At 39.8% G+C, this 15,761-nt stretch overlaps 1 protein-coding gene across 1 annotated transcript in view; it reads right to left on the reverse strand.

Moving 5' to 3' along the window:
• Nucleotides 1–15,752, reverse strand: part of tnpo3 (transportin 3) — a 76,276-nt gene extending 60,524 nt beyond the window's left edge. Inside the window, exons 1-9 of the mRNA XM_059987002.1 lie at nt 15,416–15,752; nt 12,666–12,866; nt 11,705–11,778; nt 11,059–11,215; nt 10,296–10,439; nt 9,528–9,703; nt 7,443–7,581; nt 5,600–5,746; nt 3,887–3,994 (exon numbers count right to left, since the gene is read on the reverse strand). Of these exons, the coding sequence (XP_059842985.1) occupies nt 3,887–3,994; nt 5,600–5,746; nt 7,443–7,581; nt 9,528–9,703; nt 10,296–10,439; nt 11,059–11,215; nt 11,705–11,778; nt 12,666–12,866; nt 15,416–15,535 (1,266 nt within the window). The 5' untranslated portion in view covers nt 15,536–15,752. The remainder of the gene's footprint in view (nt 1–3,886; nt 3,995–5,599; nt 5,747–7,442; nt 7,582–9,527; nt 9,704–10,295; nt 10,440–11,058; nt 11,216–11,704; nt 11,779–12,665; nt 12,867–15,415) is intronic.
• Nucleotides 15,753–15,761: the final 9 nt, after the last annotated feature.

Raw genomic sequence — 15,761 nt, forward strand, 5'->3', positions numbered from 1 at the left:
CAATTAATCATTTTTAGTTCTTGAGCATCCTTGGGCCGTAATTACTCCAGTCAGCCAAAAAATCTAAGCTTTAGACATTCTTCCTAAAATACAAATTACTTTTGTGCATTAACATTGTATTTAAAAACCACTCCTCAGCTAAGCTTTGGTCATCTGCCTTAATAGCACCTACTGTGGTTAGATGTCAAAGTTTGTTGTTATACTGCTGGTAAATGCCTCAAAATGTTTTACTGCACTTATAGTGCTTCATTTGCAATTTATTTTTAATTGATAATATTCCTTAAATCTACAGACTACATTCTGTAAGATTTCTTTCTTTTATTTGGAGCCTTTGTCTAATCACATTCTTTTAAAAATTCCCAGGGTTGTTCTCTGCATTCAATATGCATGATAATGGCAAGTGCTACTATTCTAATGTGTACTCTAGTCACCCATTTATCACCTTGCCCTGCCTGTGAACAAGTGCAATAATCATAGACAAATCCAAGACGAATAGAAGACAGTTTCCATCTCATTCTGTAGCATTAAATTGTGTTAAAACCATAAGACATAGCAGCAGAATTAGGCCATTTGGCCCATCGAGTCTGCTCCACCATTCAATCATGTCTGATCCCTTTTTTCCCCTCTTCACCCCCATTCCCCGGACTTCTCCCAGTAACCTTTGATGCCATGTCCTATCATGAACCTATTAAGCTCTGCCTTAAATAAACCCAACAACCTGGCCTCCACAGCCACCCGCAGCAACAAATTCCACATTCACTTTCTCTGGCTAAAGAAATTACCCTGTATCTCTTTTAAACGGACACTCTTCTATCCTGAGGCTGTGCCCTCTTGTCCTAGACTCCCTCACCATGGGAAACATCCTTTCCACATCTACTCTGTCTAGGCCTTTCAAAATTCAAAAGGTTTCAATGAGAATCTTCCCCCCCCCCATCCTTTAAATTCTAGCAAGCACAGACCCAGAGCCATCAAACATTCCTCATACGATAACCCCTTCATACCAGGAATGAGCCTTGTGAACCTCCCCTGAACCCTCTCCAATGCCAGCACATCTTTTCTTATATGAGCTCAAAACTGTTCACAATACTTAAGGTGGAGCTGCACCAGTGCCTTAGAAAGCCTCAGCATCACATCTCTGCTCTAGCATTCTAGACCTCTTGAAATGAATGCTATCATTATATTTGCCTTCTTCACCACTGACTCTACCTGCAAGTTAACCTTTAGAGTGTTCTGCCCAAAGGCTCCCAAATCCCATTGCACCTCAAATTGCTGGATTTTCTCCCCTTTAGTAATTAGTCTCCACCGAAGTGCATGACTATGCATTTTCCAACACTGTATTTCATTTGCCACTTTCTTGCCCATTTTCCTGATCTGTCCAAGTCCTTCTGCAGCCTTCCTGTTTCCTCAACACTACCTGCCCCTCCACCAATCTTTTTATCATCTACAAATTAGGCAACAAAGCCACTGATTCCATCATCTAAATCATTCAGCATAAAAAGCGGTCCTAACACCAACCATGGTGGAACACCACCAGTTACTGGCAGCCAACCAGAAAAGGAGCCTTTTATTCCCACTCACTGCCTCCTACCAATCAGCAAATGCTCTAACCATGCCAGCAACTTTCCTGTAATACCATGGGCTCTTAAACTGGTAAGCAGCCTCACATGTGGCACCTTGTCAAAGGCCTTCTGTAAGTCCAGACACACAACCTCCACTGCATCCCCTTTATCTACCCTACTTGTAATCTCCTCAAAGAATTAGGGTTCATCAGGAAAGATTTTCCCTTACTGCTGACTTTATCCTATCTTGCCATGTCACCAAGTATTCCAGAACCTCATCCTTAACAATCAACTCCAGCATCTTCCCAAACACTCAGGCTAACTGGTCAATAATTTCCTTTCTGCTTTCTTAAAGAGTAGAGTGATGTTTACAATTTTCCAGTCCTCTAGCACCATGCCAAAGTCCAATGATTTTTGGAAGATCATTTCTAATGCCCTCACAATCTCTAGAGCTATCTCTTACAGAACCCTAGGGTGCAGTTTATCCAGTCCAGGTGACTTATATACCCTTAGGTCTTTCAGCTTTTTGAGCACCTTCTTCCTTGTAATAATAACTGCACTCACTTCTCTTCCTTCACACACATCTGGCACACTGCTCATGTCTTCCACAGTGAAGACTGATGCAAAATACTCATTTAGTTAATCTGCCATCTCGTCTCCTGTTATTACTTTTCTTGCCTCATTTTCACACAGTCCTATATCCACTCTCATCTCTTTTTTTCTTATATAACATACTTTAATATTGTTTACTAGCTTGCTTTCATATTTCATCTTTTCCCTTCTAATGATTCTTTTAGTCCATCTCTGTAGGTATTTAAAAGCTTCCCAATCCTCTATCTTCCCTCTAGTCTTCATCAAGCTGGATATAACCTGATCCATATCTGCCAGGGAGGCAACGGGGGGTGGGGTGGGAATGTTCATAACACTCACTGGCCACAACAAATACTTGGTGATACTTTTCAGACTTTCCAATGGTTCCGCTGTCCTTCAAACCTTCTTAGGCTTTTAAGAGCTTCCCAATCTCTACCTCACTGCCCTCTCTTTTGTTTTTACTTTAGCTTTGACTTCCCTTGTCAGCCATGGTTGTGCAATTTTACCATCTGATTATTTCTTTGTTTGTGGAATACATCTATCCTGCACCTTCATTTTCCCCAGAAACTCACACCATTGCTCCTCTGCTGTCATCCCTGCCAGCATCTGCTTCTAATTTACTTTGGCCAACTCATCTCTCATAACACTGTAAATTCCTTAACTCCACTGAAATGCTGCTACCTCAGACAGATGGATTCAGAGTAGACCATGTAATTCTTTGACTCAGAGGGAACACAAACTCCAACTAAGGAGTTATAGACCCATTCAGGATGAAAGATTGCATCTTATCAGAGACATGGGTAAATATGTGTTCGTTTTCATAACAATCCAGTTTTTGTGGTCTCTGTTAAAAATGACTAGGTATATTGGAGGGGTCGTGATTGTCACGTGACAGCACTGCCCACTACTTGGTTGGAAAGCACACCACCTGCCAATCAAGGTTTGCCCTGTCCTCACCCATCAATGCACACCTAACCATTGGCCCCTTTAATTAGCCTTATACTTGGCCTGGGGCAACCGGCCTTTGTAATCAGCTTAACTCTGCTGGCACTGAGCCATTGGCCGCCCTGTGAATTACCTGAACTGGACCCTCCAGCTGTCCTGCACAAAAGGGTGCCAAATGTGCTGGGCTCTCTCTCTGCCATCTCCGAGGGACAACCCTGCTTCACTCCAGGCTGAAAACCACAGAATGGCGCTGGGGAAACTGTTGGTGAGCTGTGCATTGAACAGGGTTGGGAGTGTTGATTATTAGAGCCGTGCCTGCAAACAGTCAAAGGCTGATGGATATCGTATTGACTTTTCCCTTGGTTATATGTGTGTGTGCGTGTACTTTGTTCCCACGCAATTTTCCCACGTTCGTTATTGTCTGTGTGTTTTATTGCCGATCCGACTGCAGCAAATTGTGCGCGTGTGCGTGTTACTTCTGTTGCCATTTTCCCACATTTGCCTTCTGTAAATAAAATCCTTTACTACCAAGGCTGCGTGTCCAGAGTCCTTGCCTTTGAGACCTACCGAATCTGTTTGCTCACTTACAACACTAGGGCAGGATTTCAACTCATGTAAGGTTTGCTCATTCAGACCCCTGGGTTATTAGCCTGGTAATTAAGTACTGCATCAATATTCTGCCTTTAGAAGCAAGTTCAAAAGTACCATCTTCAGGATACAAATTCATATATACACACAACTTCACAATTCACAACTTGGCTTAACTTTGTATGAATCTAGCAAATAATCACCTGGGTGAAACATTCCATTGATCCAACCAGGAATATCACATCCTTCACAAGATCTGACACCCTTATCCGGAACTCTCCAAAGTCATCAGAATCTTCTGGAATTCCTTCCTGCAGAAGAAAGAAGCAGGTGACATACAAATAAACAAGCTATATATCTTGGAGAAAGGCCGGGGCTAGAAGACAGAAAAACAAAATTCACAGATTTAATTAGATCTATATATTTAAAAATAAATCATTCATACAGGATAATAAACTACTAGAAGAGAATTATTAGAATGTTTTGGCAGTAGTGGTAGCTGATGAAGGGCGGCACAGTAGTGTAGCTGTTACAGCTCAGAGTATTGGCATTCGGAGTTCAAATCCAACATGATCTCTATATCCTCCCCATGGAATGTATGGTTTTCCCTGGAATGCTCTGGTTTCCTCCCATAGTCAAAAGACACAGCAGTTAGCAGGTTAAATTCCACTGTGATTAGGCTGGGTTTAAATCAGGATTGCTGGGTGGTAGGGCTCGAAGGGCTCAGAGCCTATTCCATGCTGTATCTCAACAAATAAGTACATGTTAGATTTCAGATGTTTCCACGAATCTGTTTGCTCATAAACCATCCCTGTCCAGTTAATCTTCTATGGACATTAGAGTTAAGCTATCTGACTGTATGTCTCCAACTCATGCCATATATAACAAAAAATAAGGTTACAACTTTTTGGACTCGGTCAAATTGACACAGCTCATCAGAAATAAACATGTTCCATTTCGACTTCACGGCCAGATGCCAGCATGTATGCCACATCTGAGCACTCGTGAGTCTGGAGCAAACATAACAGAATTGAGAACCAGAGGCCATAAATCCAGCAGACATTTGGGGATGGGGGAAGCAAACTAGATGTGACCTTATGAACTGGGAGATAGGAATGCTGCAACTGAATGCAACAATTCAGAAAAGAGATGAATATAAAAATGCCAATATGTCCTACACTGAATGGACAAACTGGAAAATGCAGGTTTAAGAACAGTGCTCACTTTATAGTTAAACACACAAAATGCTGGAGAAGCTCAGCAGGCTAGGCAGCATCTATGGAAAAAAAGTACAGTCAACGTCTTAGGCCGAAACCCTGGAGATAAAAAGCTGTCACTTTATAGTTACATAACCAATGTTGAAACTACTGAGTCTAGATTCACAAGGATGAAAACAGCAATACAAGGAAGACCTGAAAGGACACGACTTAAGATATAACTGTAAACACAATTTGGCATGACACGGTAGCACAGTGCTTTACCATACCAGCGACCCGGGTTCAATTCCCATTGCTGTCTGTAAGGAGTTTGCATGTTCTCCCCATGACTGCATGGGCTTCTTCCGGGTGGTCCGGTTTCCACCCACATTCAAAAAAACTGGTTGGTAGGTTAATTGGCCATTGTAAATTGTCCTTTCATTAGGCTAGGATTAAAACTGGAAGATTTCTGGGTAGTGTGGTTTGAAGGGCCCACTCCACGCTATATGATAATAAATAAATCAATACATAAGTTATATACATATGTATTATATATATATTTATAAAAAGCCACAAAATCCCATGCCTCCTCAGATTATGCACGACATGAAACTGTTTCCTCCTGATCACTGATAAGTCATCACCCAGATTCCAAACATAGCTCATCTCAACTAGCTGCTCAATTTTAAATTTTTACATACAAATTCCTCAAAAACATACATGATCTGGTTCCAGCTGGCAGTGCCGGGCCAAGGCATGAAGCAGTCGCTGGATATAAGGTCGAAAGACAGCATGTCGTGATGGATCATTCATTTTGTAGAGATACTCTCCCAATCTGTACCAGAAGTTAAAGCTGATTTCAGCTACCTGGATGAAGAAGAAAGTCATTAATAGGAGACTGATCAATTCAGAAAAATACTTAATGTATCAAACAATACAGCTTTGATAACACAGAAAAAATAGCCTAGTAGTTGATGTTAATTGTTCCCTCCTAAATACTAGCAAATACCGTCAAATCACTCCTTCAAAATACACTCAGACTATCAGTGCAGAATTTGTAACCACCTTCTACTCCAAAACTATTGATTTTACAACCTTCATCAGCATTGAGTCAGAAAACACTCAGATGAGCTGTATATTGGAGGCATAGTAAAAGAAAATCAAAAACAGAGGATAAGATTTGAATCTAAAACAGAAGTGCAGAATAGTACTCTGTCTTTGTGCAAATCCCAACCATGGATTTAGCCCATTATTTATTTCACTACTAATTATTTGTTTCAGATTAATTAGAAAGCCCAGTGAATATTTCAAAATCAGATTTAATATCACTGGCATATATCATTAAATTTTAATTGAATATTTCAATGTAAATAAGCAGCAGATATTGAGTCAAGACTTATACAATTGGTGCAAGTCCACTGTACTCAAAATAGTGGTTGCAGAATCCGACAGACACATAATTACACTTTCAAAAAGTACACGTTAGCTGCAATTTGGAATATTCCATGCTCATAAAAGGTGCATTTCAGTGTAAACTTTTCTCATTCTTTTTGCAATGCAACAACTTATTCCCAAAATTACCTAAGTGTTGCAGATCACATTCTATAGCTGCATTGCTCCCTTCTTTCACAGATCTAGTGTAATCTGAGATTATCAGAGTGGGGCCACCATTATTTTGTGCAGTAACAATAATTTATTCAATAAAAGTCATGTCAATATTCTAACAACCTGCTAAATACACAATAACAAGTTTCTGAACAGAGAACCATAAAACATTACAGCACAGAAACAGGCCTTTTGGCCCTTCTTGGCTGTGCCGAACCATTTTTCACTCTGCTGCCCGCTGGATTTGCTGGTCTCTTTTTTTTAAACCTTTGGTGCTCTACGTCAAGCGCCTGAGCAGTCCAGCCTCTTTTCCCCCGCGCAGTGTAAAAAAAAATGACTTCCCACCAAGATTCCTTTACTTCTTCACTCTCAGCCTCCTGCTTCAAACATCATACCATCCCACTAACCTCCCCACCCCAGCACACCCACTCCAACTTAATATGCTCATATTTTATTGGCTCAGTTCTCTTTGCATTTCAATTTGTGGAAATCAGTCTGCCAGTTCCAGTTAAAGGTAAGTTAGTTGATTTCTGCCAGGATGGAAAGTGGTCCATAAAAATTCATCTGAACTTACAGGAATTTAGATAAATCACAAGGTCTCATGCTACCTGATCTGCCGGGGGTTGGGCAAGATCAGGCTGTAATTAATGCTCAAACACTCAGTATTTCACTATCAGGCACATACACTCCCTTTGGATGGGGGAAAAAAGAGCAGTTTCAGCTAAATGAACAAGTCCCTGACTGTTTCAATTCCTCATTTTCAGAAATGTACAAGGAAAAGTTGTGTGAACAGGCAGAGGCGAGGGTAGGTTCCAGTAAGTTTTGTTTTGTTCATTTAGAGTAGAGAGAATGCCAGGCAGGATGTTGGAATGCTCCTCTTACAGGATTGTAATGAAATTTATCATGCATAAACCAGTTAAACCTTTGCCCAAGTCTGTCTTCACACTTCAATTCTTACCTCGTATTGTGCATGCCCTGCACAGATCAATAATAGTTCCAATGTCCGCAGGTCTCCAAGCCCTTGTCCTGGGGTCTGTACAATCACCTCCAGAAATGTTTCCGATAACTCAGTAAAAATCCGACAATAATTCAGAACTCTGCATAATGGAGGAATGACCAGAGATTAGCATGAATTTCAGAACAAAATTAATTCCATCAAAATGTTTCTTAAAAAATTTTAAATTAGGAGAGTGCAAATGAAAATCATGTTATGGTCTAGAGAGCACTCACATCATTTGAATCAGATTAATTTATAACGGCAGAAAAGAGCAGACAAGTTGTGCAGAAAACAATGGTTAAACCGCAGGTAAAAAATTTTGTTAAGTTCTGTAATCCCATTGCAAGGCCTTGAGGGCAAACATCTTAAAATGCCCTTGAGAGGACAGGACCAAGCTGCTTTCATTGGGTATACCTAAAGCAGAGGTTAATAGGTTCTTGATTAGTCAAAGTGTCAAAGGTTATGGGCAGAAAGCAGGAGAATAGGGTTGAGAGTGATAATAAATCAGCCATGAAAGAACAGGGGAGCAGACTCAATGGGTCAAATGACCTAATTCTACTCCTACCTCTTACAGTCTAATTGCCTTTCCGTGCAATGCACTCAGCTAAGAGTTTATTTAAAAGTGAACTACATTGCCATGTTTGGTGCCACATAAAGTTAAAGTTAAATATTAGCTTTTACTAATAAATAAAAAGCAATGTTGAAAACTAATTAAAATGTGTACATTATCTAGATGTAAAAAGATAGAAAATGGAGTTTTTACGTCAGCTATGAACTTTCCTTTAAGAACATGAATAGCTCACTGACCAGCTGAACTTTCTGTGTACAAATAACCATACGCTCAGTGGCCACTTTATTAGGCACACACATACACTTGCTCAATAATGCAAATAACTAATCAGCCAATCATGTCGCAGCAACTCAATGCATTATGCTCAAGAAGTTCAGTTGTTGTTCAGGCCGACTATCAGAATGGTGAAGAAATGTGATCTAAGGGACTTTGGCAGTGGAATGATTGTTGGTGCCAGACAGGGAGGTTTGAGTATTTCAGAAACTGCTGATTTCTTGAAATTTTCACTCACAACAGTCTCTGGAGTGAGAAAAAAAACCCAGTGAGCTGCACTACTGTGGGCAAAAGTGCTCTGTTCATGAGAGAAGTCAGACAATAGCTAGACTGGTTCACGCTGACAAGTAACTCAAATAATCACGTGGTGTGCAGAAGAACATTTCTGAATACCCAAGTTGAACATTGAAATGGATGGGCTATAGCAGAAGATCCTGGCAGCTTCCACTCCTGTACCTAATGAAGAGACAACTGAGTGTATGTTACCGGACATCTGAAGGAAAACATTAAAATTAATAAAGACATGTTGCTTTTCATGTGGACATTTTCCTCTGGGATGCTCTGTAAGATGTGTGTTGATTATTTGTGAACCAGATGTATCCTGAAAGCTATAAATTTAAGTAACAATTTAAATCCCTCCATTTTTGTAATTGGATTTGACGCCATGACTCGAGTTACCAACCTAGTTATTCAACAATGATGCCGTCATTGCAACAATGTTCACCATAAATGCCAAAAAAGGTCCAGTATCATGAAGGATCCCACCCACCCTGTTTAGAGACTGTTTGTCCCACTCCCATTAAGAAGACTACACAGCATTCATGCCAGGACAACCAGACTCAAAAATAGTTACTTTCCCAGGCAGTAAGGCTGATAATCACCTCCACCCACTATCTCCACCACTACTTTATTTTTTTTCTTTGTCACCTTATGTACACTCTAGCATAAATTTCTGTAGCATACAATCAATGCATACAAGCTCTTGTGTATATTTATTGTGTTTTTTAAATTATGTTCTTTATCTTGTGATTTTTATACAGCATTATAAATAGATTAACAATCATTTCATTCTCTTTTACACTGGGTGCAGGAAATGACATTAAACAATCTTGAATAGAACTCTAATTTATAACAGAACCGTCCAATGAACACTGAATTTTGGCATCAACATCTACATATGATCAAGTTAAAAAGATACTTACTTATCAAGATCCTCACGTGCCACTGCCATATGATAAGCAGATTCTAGAGTTAGGACACCCTGAAACAGATACAAAGCCAAAGGTAGGGCTGACTCTACATTCTCAATGGCATAGAGTGCTGAACAGATACAGTCTGATGCAGCCTCATGCAGGTTTGTTGATGTATCATCACGTTGCTGAGAAAAGAAAGAGAAATATTCATCATTTAGTTCGGGAAAACAATCAAGAATCCCTCCCCATGTCAACAAACAAGGACCGTCACTGAAAAATGCTGAAGGGTGACCAGATTTGAGATCACTAATGATGCTCTTGCTATTAGACGTCCTGTCTAATCCATGGTACATGTCAAAGACAGAGACAAAATCTGCATTGGTGGGAGAGGAACATGGACAATTCACAGAATCAACAAGCCATGTGTGCCAATCATCTACCAAAAAAAGTCATTAACTCTGGGACAGAGTGATGTCACAACTTTTTTTGTCTTTTAATACGGGTATCACAGAGACATTAGAATAAAGATGATCCCCTGTCAACTAAATAACTGGCACATGGTGTCTAACTGGGTTTGTTTCAGAGACCAGCTCCAAGTGCCAGAAATCAGTCATGAAAACGTCTCAACAATTACATACCAGTGTGTTACATCACTAAGCCATTACCTACAGCAGAAACTATGAAAGCTATCAGTGACCCTCCCCAACTTAAGGAAATACAAGATCAATTGAAGCAATAAGCCTATGTCAACGAGGCAGCTTGCCCTGAAGTACTCACCAAAACTTGAAAAAGGACTAACAGTAGTCGGTTATTTGCCATGAAGTTACTATCCAAAATACCCAGGTTGAACCAGCTGCCCAAGCACCGGAATACTTTTATTAGTGTCTTCTCATCATTGCCACAACTCTCTGTACACGCTGTCTGGGGAAAAAGAGATGGCCATTATGGATCTTCATGACATAGCAAGAAGTTTTCCTGTTTTACAGAAGCTGTGGATCATGCATGGGTCTACAACTAGCTGCCTACACTCTGGTATCTCAAAGTGGTAGTAATTCACATACACACCTTGACATTTCATGTGGGCAAGCTGCTCACCCACACGGGATGGATCAATTTAAACTCATTCAAAACTCACATGTACACATCAACTTCAAAATGCAGAATTAAGATTACAAAGAACTTGGATAAAGACAGTACCAAATAAACTACCATTCATGCTGAAATTTGGACTCCTTCAGAAACTCCTGATTGTTCCTCATACAACTTCTAATTTAAACTTCTTTTACTTGTTCCTTTGTACTCAATTTGGACTACATTTTGTAATCTTCTCCTTCAAATCTATATGATTTACCCCAAAAATTCCCTGCGGAAGCATCTTTGACAAAAGGAGATGGTTTTTATTTCTCCAGCAGTGGAAGTTCACCAGATTGAGTCCTGGGATTGGAAAACAGTGGTAAAGGAGAGGTTAAGATGAACGGGCCAGTGCTCTAAACTTGAAAGAGAAACAACTCTTTCTAAGATAGTAACATTACATACATACCAGCATCGATACCACTGTGCTTGAGGAGTATGCCAGGTCCTCAATGATTTCAGTGCGGCGGTTGGCTCCTATTCGAAGGGAGCGACTGTGAACTTCCTCTGGGAGCACAGTCAAGATTTCTAACAAGAAGGACAGTGATGAGGGGTCATTGCCATACCTGAAATTAAAGCAATGATGAATCAATGCCACTTCTTAAGTTAAAAATAATTAATACTAGACCAATTGTTTGTGTACAGTCACCACACTTCCCTCAATTTTGCCACTAGCTTGTTTCCACACATAGCTTTTTAAGACCTAAATAAAAGGATTTAAATTCATATTTTACAAGCACAACTGGAATGAAAACTGTGCAGCTTGCATCAGGAGGATCTTTTAGTAGAGTGCAAGATTTCTAGTAATCAGTACACTTTCACAAAACCACAAAGTTTACTGCACACTTTAGACAACACCTATAACATTTCACTTTCACCAGGTGAAGGCCATTTAACTTGACGGACAGAATGAACAGGTTGATACATATCTATCAAACTTCCAGCGAAATAATGGTGCACGGAGAGGGGAAGTAATTGGCTAACATTGTTAGACCGTGATCAGGAAGTAGCTCCTGCTTTCTCATTAAACTGTCTGAAATCCTGTAGTCACTTACTTTTCAGTTAGCATTTGCACACATCCTTTCCACGTAGCCATTTGCAAGGCAAGATCTGCAATCGCCAGAGCAAGCTGGAGAGAAAGAGAAAGAGAGAGAGGGAGAGAAAATATTTCAGGACCTGCAACCCAGTACAGAAACTCATTTATTCTACACAGCAGAACTCTTAGGAGAAACCTAGGTTGAACCATCCTCAAGTCACTACTTATGCTGAACTGACATAATTTTTTATTCCATAATTCAGAAGGGAGTAATTTTTCAATTGAAGTCTGGATAACAGGGCACATACATTTAGCCAGCAGAGAACAAATTTATCTGGGTTGAATGCATCCCCAAAGGAACAGGGAGAAAGTGAAGGATCTGCTAATACTTCTCAGTTATTAGAGAAATTCATTGTTTGCTTAATAAGAGTCAAAAGTTCTTTAATATTTATTTTAACATTACTTTGCTAAATCTGGAGAAAAATACATATTGGGGCGATCTGAAACAAGTATTCCATAGTGGATGATCATAGAATCATTTTCCACAACACATGATAATGGTCCCTGTTGCCCATTATCTTATTCCAAATCCTGGTTTAATCCTTTTCTACTTATGTCTGGCTGCTTAATCAGGTTAGGGAGATTTTAATGCAATTGTCATTTAAGACTCTAGTTTGATACACATGCAGTTTAAGCCTTTGCAAAACTGCCCTTCTGCGTAAAGAATCATTTCATTAATCAAATCTAGCATTGAATAAACTGGAATAGGACATCATCACACAGGAAACTAAAGCAAACTTCATTGAGAAAAGCACCATCTTTCAGTAGGTAGGGTGTTTACACCACGAAGCAAGCAGAACAAAAAATAATTTATAAATCAATTCTGAACTATTAGTTGACAAACTCACATAAATAATTTATATAATAAAATTCTGAAGTAGAGAAAGGATTGCACATAATCCTTCTCATCTAAAACTGACCTGTGTAACAATCACAGGAGACACGTCTTTCAAGTTCTGAATATGGGTGAGTAGTGAGTCTCGCAGAGACGCATGTGTTTCTGGGGGAAGTTCATTAAATGATGTCTGAATTTTCATCTTCATTGTCTGAGCTGCAAAGTAGCACAGCTCCACTTCTTGCTGTAACTGAAGCAGCTGGTCTGCAATCTCCCAAGCATACACCTGAAGACAGCAGGATAAAAGGGAACGTTATGAGAAGAAGAGGCACAATTCTCTCAGGAAATCTCATAGACATTTCAATCCACCATCATTTCAGGTAGTTAACAAGTTCCATTTCATTTGATCTCAATTCCATAAGATGTAATCACAAAAGTTTTTGCATAGCTGAATATACACAGGAAGTAGTTGAAGATAAACATGCATTGTACTGGTAGGTATCATGGAATATATCAGATGTTGCATTGATGTGAATTCAATTTTTTCAAAAATTAATACCCAAGATGGTCCAGGTATTGGTAAGAATAACTACTCATATATCACATTTTAAAATCATATTTGAAGGTTTCTGGTTATCCCTTTGTTCCTGTACCAACAAACTATGTAATCCTGAACATTTAATTCCGTTGTAAACAGTTTTGTTTTAAGGCCCCATTGAACAGTAAACTGCAAAATGGTTAACAGAAGCCATTCACAAGGAAATCTGCAGATGCTGGAAATTCAAGCAACACACACAAAATGCTGGTGGAACGCAGAAGGTCAGGCAGCATCTATAGGGAGAAGAGCTGTCAACGCTTTGGGCCTTCGTCAGGACGAAGTCATGAGTCCTGACGAAGGGTCTCGGCCCGAAACGTCAACAGCGCTTCTCGCTATAGATGCTGCCTGACCTGCTGCGTTCCACCAGCATTTTGTGTGTGTTGTTAACAGAAGCCATTGTTCATGCTAAGTTCCTGAAGAGTACACATCAGGATCAAGGAAAACTGGCGATCTCAGTCACCTTGGTCTGGCGACCTCTCTCATTAAAAGCTGTTTAGTCTGAAAAAACAGATCAAGTTTATTTTGATTAACATGCTATTTGTTTTCCTAATTGCTATAATTACACAATAACTTTAGTCTTTTATCTACCAACTCCTTGAAACATTTAATCAGTGGAAATATTTTACTTCCTACCAAAATGAATCACCTTCTATGTCACAACTACCTTCTTCCTGATGCACAGAAGTTCTTGCCATCTTCCTTAGAGACTTACTTCCAGCCATTGACAAGCATTTATTATCAATAGACTTAGACATTTTATACCCAGTACATTCATCCAATAGTCACTAAACTACTAAATGTGGCCGCCTGTGTCATCCTGAACATGAGCCATTTATTCATCCTCTCTTCCAGTACTTCGGCCCCTCTTCCAGCCATTCCTATGTGATTCCTTATCTAAAAGCAGTATTTTGTGCCGCATTACCAGAACCTCTTAGCAACCCTAGAAGTCCGACTGAAAATCCATAACCAGTCTAAAATAGTTTCCCTTTCATAGCCATGATGCATCTGCTTAAAAGTGATTTCTGAAGTGCACTTCAGCAAATGTTTAAAATGAAGTATTGTCTTTATTAATTATGACTAAATGGCTTGCAGTTCCATATTTTCTCCCTCCTTCCTTTTTTAAACAGTTGTGTTACAAGTAGTGGCAACCCCATTTCTATCTTTCCAGAATGTGAAGAACAAAATATTATTATCAATGCACCTATATTCTCTCAACTATCTTTATTCCAAGGACATAAGCCATTGGGTGCTGGGAAACTACTTTTTCTCCACAGTATTGGTTACCTTTAAATTAACTTTGATTTCAAATTTACAAATTTCCCTTCACTTAAACATCCCTCCCTCTTCCCTCCACCTGCATTTTGGAAGGTTCTTAGACAGCTACTGATACAAGGGGTTACTGATTTTTTTTTACACTGTTTGGATTTCTCTGCTTTCTAATTAGTTAAATTACCCAATAACTTAAATTATGTCAAATTGATTTTTTGTACATCTTAGAATATAATTACTAAAAGGAAATTTATAAAAAGCTTGGACATTTTTGATTTCCTCTCCATATAAAAACCTGCAGACATACAAGCCCAATCAGACAGCAACTGTGAAACAAGAAAAAAAGATTAACATTTCAGATCAGTCCTTCACCAAAATCTGTAATGATCTAAAATGTCAACTAGTGTTGTCTCCACCAATGCAGCTCCATAATCCCTGTTCATTTTTGTATGGTGAAGAACTCATCGATTGCTATTCAAATTATATTTCCTTACATCCAGCTCCATTATTTTCACTTGATTTAGACCTTTCTCCAGCACTATTAATTGTTTTCTTTGACCTGATTTATTCAGAATTTCAAATTAAATATTAAAACGCATAACTAATGACAAAGTGGATCACAAACAATGTGCTTTATCTAATGCTCTTCAACTCGGTTAGAGCCAATAAAGCTGTTTGAATGTGGCAATGTTTGAATAGTTTTCTTCTCTGATGCTAAACCCCAACAAGGATCATTTTTCAAACATCAACAGTGAAGTTACTGAAATAAAAATGGAGCTCATTAACTCCACCGTCATAGGTGGTGTGATCCATTAACTCACATCTCTGAAGTTGTTCTGAATGTAATAAAGTTTGCTAACTTGCGGGTCCCAGTCCCCTGCTGATGTGTTTATTTCCGCCTCTGGGTTCCCAGGCCTCCGCTTCAGACCGGGCCTCGGTTGCTACGCTCCCAACACTTCAGAACTTACCGATCTCTGGAACTCGCCGAGCCACACGGAAGCGCGTTCCTTGCCCGCGGGGTCCGGGTCGTGATAAAGCGCTTTGACGGCCTGGTAAACGACTGTGAGCGAGGGCCTGTCCGTGGCCATGGCGCCTGGGCCTCTGGCCCCGCTCGGGCCGCTTTACCGACTACGTGAGACTCTAGATCTGGGACCGCCCGAACTGCAGCAGTGAGCCGCTTAGTTCGTTCGGTGAGCTACGTCTAAAATTAAAATTCAGTTCTTTAATTTGAAACCGCCTCGCAGAGTCTCAGCGCCGCCATTGCGTTCAGACCAGATTCCGGCCTCACACTACAAGAGTTCCGATTGGAACACC

Source organism: Hypanus sabinus, chromosome 13 (genome assembly GCF_030144855.1).
Source record: "Hypanus sabinus isolate sHypSab1 chromosome 13, sHypSab1.hap1, whole genome shotgun sequence".
NCBI classification, from domain to species: domain Eukaryota; kingdom Metazoa; phylum Chordata; class Chondrichthyes; order Myliobatiformes; family Dasyatidae; genus Hypanus; species Hypanus sabinus.